General features: G+C 34.2%; 1 protein-coding gene across 1 annotated transcript in view; it reads left to right on the top strand.

Annotated features, from left to right (window-relative positions):
- The first annotated feature begins 774 nt into the window (after window positions 1-774).
- Window positions 775-6,098, top strand: part of LOC121294620 (non-muscle caldesmon-like) — a 60,739-nt gene continuing 55,415 nt past the window's right edge. The window contains exon 1 of the mRNA XM_041218516.1: window positions 775-905. Within this exon, the coding sequence (XP_041074450.1) occupies window positions 826-905 (80 nt within the window). The 5' untranslated portion in view covers window positions 775-825. The remainder of the gene's footprint in view (window positions 906-6,098) is intronic.

Raw genomic sequence — 6,098 nt, 5'->3', positions numbered from 1 at the left:
GTGATTTCAGATGAGAAATAATTAGCTTGCGACTGTTGGAGAAATCCTGTAGGGCATTGGATATCTCAAGTGTAAAACCCCTACAGTATTACACGTTAAGTGGCTTCTCTTGCCGCAGGTGTGGCAAACTGGCCAGGAAATAACATCTCTAAATTAACTATCTGTAGTATTTCATTCGGTGCAGCTCTGACAGTTGTAGGTGTGTCTGATCACAGTGTTATGCATAACCTGTTCGAGCATTAATAACACGTTTACTGAGCTCTCGTCTCTAGCATAGAATTTACAACAGATTTCTTGCATGTCCCTCATGCTATTCTTGGAATACCCTTCCATTGGGATTCCATTAATACCATATATCTATTCCATTGTTATTGTAATGCCCTGGTTTTGCCACTGAAGAACATTTGGTTTATATAATTCCTAAACAATTTAGTGAAACTGTAACCTATCATTCTCACTCTTTGACAATACCAGGTTCTTCCTTTATAGCACTTTACTATAATAAAATCCTTATCAAAGTATAAAAAAACACAGTGAAAGCATGGTAGCGCAAAGATGAGCATTGAAAAGTCCAGCGAGTTATGGTAAAGCACATTAATAAACATGGCAAGCCAGGGTTAGCTATGGCAAATGCATAGTATAACCAAGCAAAAAAAACATGGTAACCTTTTATAAGAGCTAAAATAAGCTCAACACCCCGTGATGATCTGACTGGTTTCCTGTATAACATTTCATTTTACATTGCAGGAAGTGAACAGCAAGAATTAAAATAAAACAAAAAAAAGTTTTGAAAGTGCACTGTGTAGTGCAATATAAACTAAAATAATGGAAGATACACAAAACTTACAGAATGATACAGAAGAGAGGAGCCAAACTGGACAAGAGGGACTAGAAGATACTCAGCAGTAAGTTGGTGCTTTTTTTATTTTGTTGTTTTTCTCATGTAAGGTACTGGATTCCCTTATACAAGTTTAGCATGGAAAGCATATGTAAGCAACCAACAAGGTATCATAAAGCCTATTAATAAACAGGCAAACCAGGGTAAACTATAGCAAATGCATGGTATAACCAAGGGAAAAGAATGAAAAAACTGCAACTCTGTTCAATATTGGCACTGAAGGTGGAGTAATTAGCCTTTTAAAAAAAATACTTAAGGAGTGTGTTTGTTTTCTGAAAGGCAAAGACAGTTTTTTAAGAGGAACATCACAATTAGCTGTCTTGTATAAACTACTGTTCTGAGCTGTGTCTTGATAGATTTAGATGAACCAGTGAAACAACGGCCTTTTGCACTTGCTTCACATGGTCTTTTGATTTGTTATTAAAATATATAAATATATTCGTTTAATCAGCTCACATTCAGTCATTGCTTGAAGTTGGGTGATTTTGTAGAGACAGCTAAAGTCCGCCACCTGCAGGATTGTTTGTAGAACTTCATGCACCTAATTGTTTTAGTCATGATGAATAGCTTCTTATAATTTATTATTATTTATTTCTTAGCGGGCGCTGTATCCAGTGACCAGTGTGACATGTGTGTGTGAGATTTTTTTAAAAACAGTTTACGAACAATGAATGTCAAATGGCTTATATATATATATATATATATATATATATATATATATATATATATATATATATATATATATATATATATATATATATATATATATACAGATGGCACTATTCAGAGCTTGCATAGTCTCTACGGGTGCTTGGGAACAGTCTATAAATGTTGCCACAGCTGGTGTTTGCTGGCTCCAGGGTGGGGCTGAGACCGAAAGTCTTCATTTCAGTTTAGGTCACCAGTGTGGCTGTCTCACCGGTGGAGTGCTGTACGAAGCATTAGATTGACAGACACTTCAGTTTTGTGAGTGGCAGCGTTATCTGACAAACGTGTATTTTTGATACTGACTGTGTGTGAACAAAGGGGAACATTTACATTTAATACAAATTGGGTGGCAACAGATTTGGTATCGCTTTATTTCGCACATGATACATAAGTATTTAAATGATATGCAACTACCCCATTTATTGCTGAGCAGCATGTTAATAATCAGTCAATAGCTCTGCAATTGGGAAATGTAATCATATGACACTGTCAACGTAGCAGTATTATTACAAAACTTAAAGATTTTGGGAAACAGTTTAAATAAATTATGCATGAGTTTACCCAGACCCCCCTGTCCCAATCTGTGTGGAATGCTGTTAAATGGAGGAGTAGATAACACAGTCACGTGTACTGTATTCCAAAGCTCTGATAAGCTATATCCTGACATGAATATAACACAAGATCAGCTGGTCCATGCATCACTTAAGTCATACATGGAACTGCATTTATGGTATAACATCAGAGCTGCGCATAGCTTTCATTCAGGAAACTCCTTTAAGAATAAACTCCTTTTAAAAATGAAAACCTGGTAATTTAAATATATAAATCTCTGATAACCAAATTATTTGCATTGTAATTACTGAGTACTGTTATTTTAGCATTACTCTCTAGCGACAATACACAATTATAACTATAGTAGTAACATGGAGTTAATTCATAGTTTTATCAGTCCAGCTATTATCAGTACAAATGGTAAGCATTACTTACAGAGTATTTACATGCCATGAATTGAAAGTGTTGCCACTAATTTAAATTATCTGTTGTTAGTCTATAATAAGCCTGTGAATCTTTGCCAGTAGACTCCATTTACTTTCAGCAGCCTTTGGGAACTCTCAGTTGTCCATCTATGGTTACAGCAGTCTGTGGGCTACATCCTTTCTCAGGCCTTAGTCAGTCATGTCAGAATGGTCTTCAGTTACTCTAAGAAGCTCAAATACAGGCCAGCAAGGAGATGGCTTGCTAAGCATATTAGAGATGTGAGCTCAGTACTATCTTTGGAATGACTGACTAAACTGGATATCACTCATGGAAGAATCATTCAATGCAATTCCTAATTCAACTGGCAAGAAGAGATGGAGCAATTACCTGTTTATTACACATTTAACAGATGAAATATGCTTGTTAAAAAAAAGACAGGGCTAGTTGTAATACATAATGGGCCATGTTAGAGCAGTTGGTTCTTTGTGGAAGAGTCTTATATGCTCAAAAATAACATTAAAGCAATAAGCTTTCTGTGCATAATTCTCAGGACCAGTTTCAAAATCACCATATGAGTGTTGAAAATGAAAACTTAATGTACCATTTCGATTTTTTTGCCAAACAAGTTTCCTTAAACTGTGAAAACCTAATACATTTTGTAACTATCTATAACTAGAGCAGCTCCAAAATATTTATTGAATAGATTATGAAGTAAAAGAACACCAGGAAATTGAAGAGGTTTGCTGGCTGTACTCCTATTAAATAAATCAAGTCCTTCTGAAAGTGATGCAACTCCTTTGAGAAGGTTTTGAGGGGATAAAAAAAAAAAATTTTTTTTTACAGCAGCCAGCTAACGGAATAGGCACAAGGCAGGGAAAGAAACAGAGCCAATACATACAAGACATAATCTTTATGAAGTGCAATGCGAATGTGGTTTAAATGAAATGTTTGGCATGTGTTTGTTGAATTTAATTGAATGAAGACTTTGGTTGATGCATGGGGGGAGGAGGAGAAAAAGAAGAAGAAGAAGAAGAAGAAGAAGAAGAAGAAGAAGAAGAAGAAGAAGAAGAAGAAGAAGAAGAAGTTTTTTCTTTAAAACATCTATTTAGTGTTAAAAGAATATTTATCGACTGTGATTTATCTGTGCCTATCTCCTGCTATACCATTGGTGTTCATGAAACTGTTCTGAGATTTTTTTTATTTCTTTTACAAGAAAAAAGTTGTATAAAATTATATAAAGTTTTGTAATAGGGTCTACTTCACTGGACAGGGTCTAAGAGTTAAGCTAACAGCCCTTTTCACATGTTTCCTATCCTTCCCCAGTGACTTGTTACTGCCGAGTCAAACATAACCAGATATGATACACATTAACCTTCTGACCTAAAGGAACCTATAAAACAGATATTTAGGTTCAGCAATGCATAGAGTTTACATGCAGTTAATTCCAAATGCAGTGTACATGACCACTGCAGAATATAAATTTTCACAACCAGAAATATTTAACTAACCTAATATAGTATGCAGCTTTCTAGTTTTAGTTTTAGTTTTTTGGTGTGTGTGTGTGTGTGTGTGTATTTTAAAAATGCTTGGATAGTTAAATATATATTTAAGATTTGATTGTTTAGCTCTGGCCAAACGTTTTGCATCACTTGATTTTTAGGTTTGATACATCATAAAAATAAAAAATAAACTACATAAACATAATTTAGATCTTTTATTTAATGTCATGCAATCAAATAAACTACACAAAAGCCATAATAAAAGTATAGAATTTCATGTTATATTTCAAAATGTCACATTTTTCAATTTTTGTCAGTTTCGCTTTAAGTATATGGAAAACTACAAAGCGGTATGCAATTCAATATGTTAATGTAACATTATTCATTCAACTTATGTTCAAGCAACAATTAATTCTATAGGGTGATGCTAAATGTTTGTCCATTGCTGTGTAAGGAGATCACTTCTGTGTCACTTATGACAGAATAGCTACTAACTGCTTATAAGTACAACTCAGGTAGTGCTTCTGGCAAAATAAGTGTCAATATACATCCTGCAACAGATTAGTTGACATTTTATGAATTATTGAATCTAAATACCATTTGGAGCCTGAAAGGGTAATTTTGTGTGAGACACATGTGTAGCAGACTCAAGAGAATTTCAGTTCCACAGAAAACTTTGGGGTTTAATCACAAGTCTGCGTTTCCTTTCTTTTTTTTTAACTATTATGTGAAATAGTATTTATTTTGTCTTATGGGTAATAATATAACAGAAAATAATTAATTACAACACAGACAGCCTACTTAAGGAAAAATAAATCCTTTTCACATTTTTTTAAATATGGACTTAAAAGTGTTTCCTTATTGTTTTTTTTACAGCAGAATGTCAACAAGTAAATGCATATATGAACATAGAAGGTGCAAATTATACAACTTGGCCAGAGATCGACAGACCAATATTAGAGTGGTGTACGATGGATAATGTGCAACCCAAGGCTAGTATTTTCTACTTCCACACTCTGATCTGATGTTATTATTATTATTATTATTATTATTATTATTATTATTATTATTATTATTATTATTATTATTATTTGACAGATGTCTTTATCCAAGGCAATAGGAAAGGCAATTACAGTACTGGTGTAATGTCAAATTGTTGTGAGCAGTTAGATTAGTTGAGTTCTGATGGGTGTTTCCTGCTCAACACAAAGTGAGATTAGGCATGTTATGGCAGATAATGTATTTTGACTATAAAACTTTAAAGGTACACTAAAATGATATATGTAATACATTAAATATCCAGCAGGTGGTGCTGGTGTATATAGTTATTCTGCGTCAGACGTACAAATAATAATAATAATAATAATATATTTATATTTTATATAGCGCCTTTCATAGTGGACCACCATCACAAAGCGCTTTACAGAGAACTGTGCATTATATAGAGTCACTTACAATAGGACATTGATTTAACATCACAGCCACAGAATGAACGTGACGTGAGAAGGGGAGTGAGAGACAGTGTGGGTTTGCAGAATAACTGCAGAATTACCGATTGGTAGTGCCCTGTCGAAAAGCCGGATAGTAGTACAAGCAGAGAGAAAGACAAGTCAGAGTATTGGAAAATAACTCAGACAGGGGTTTGTTGTTTTGGCGTGGTCTCAGCCCATAGAGACTCTGTGTTATTTATAAAATAATAATATGTATGCATATTCATGAGCAGTGAAGACTGGGCCGTGGTTTGGTGGCAGGATAATTTTATTGTCTGCACCTATTTAGCAACGGCTTCAGACTGATTTGGCATACAGAAAAAAAAAAAAAACACGCAGTTTCCAAATTTAAAACGGTATCCAAGGTCAGTATTCAAAATTGCGTAATATAGGGCCTATATCGATGAGGCCTTAATGTCACTTAATGCACAAAAAACTGATTTGCCATACAGAAAAAAAAAACCCGCAGGCTGCGACGAATGTTCAAATAAATTGAAATTGTTTGTAACATTGTAGACATAATAT

The sequence above is a fragment of the Polyodon spathula genome, chromosome 19 (assembly GCF_017654505.1).
Source record: "Polyodon spathula isolate WHYD16114869_AA chromosome 19, ASM1765450v1, whole genome shotgun sequence".
NCBI lineage: Eukaryota > Metazoa > Chordata > Actinopteri > Acipenseriformes > Polyodontidae > Polyodon > Polyodon spathula.
This window is presented reverse-complemented; position numbering and strand designations above follow the sequence as displayed.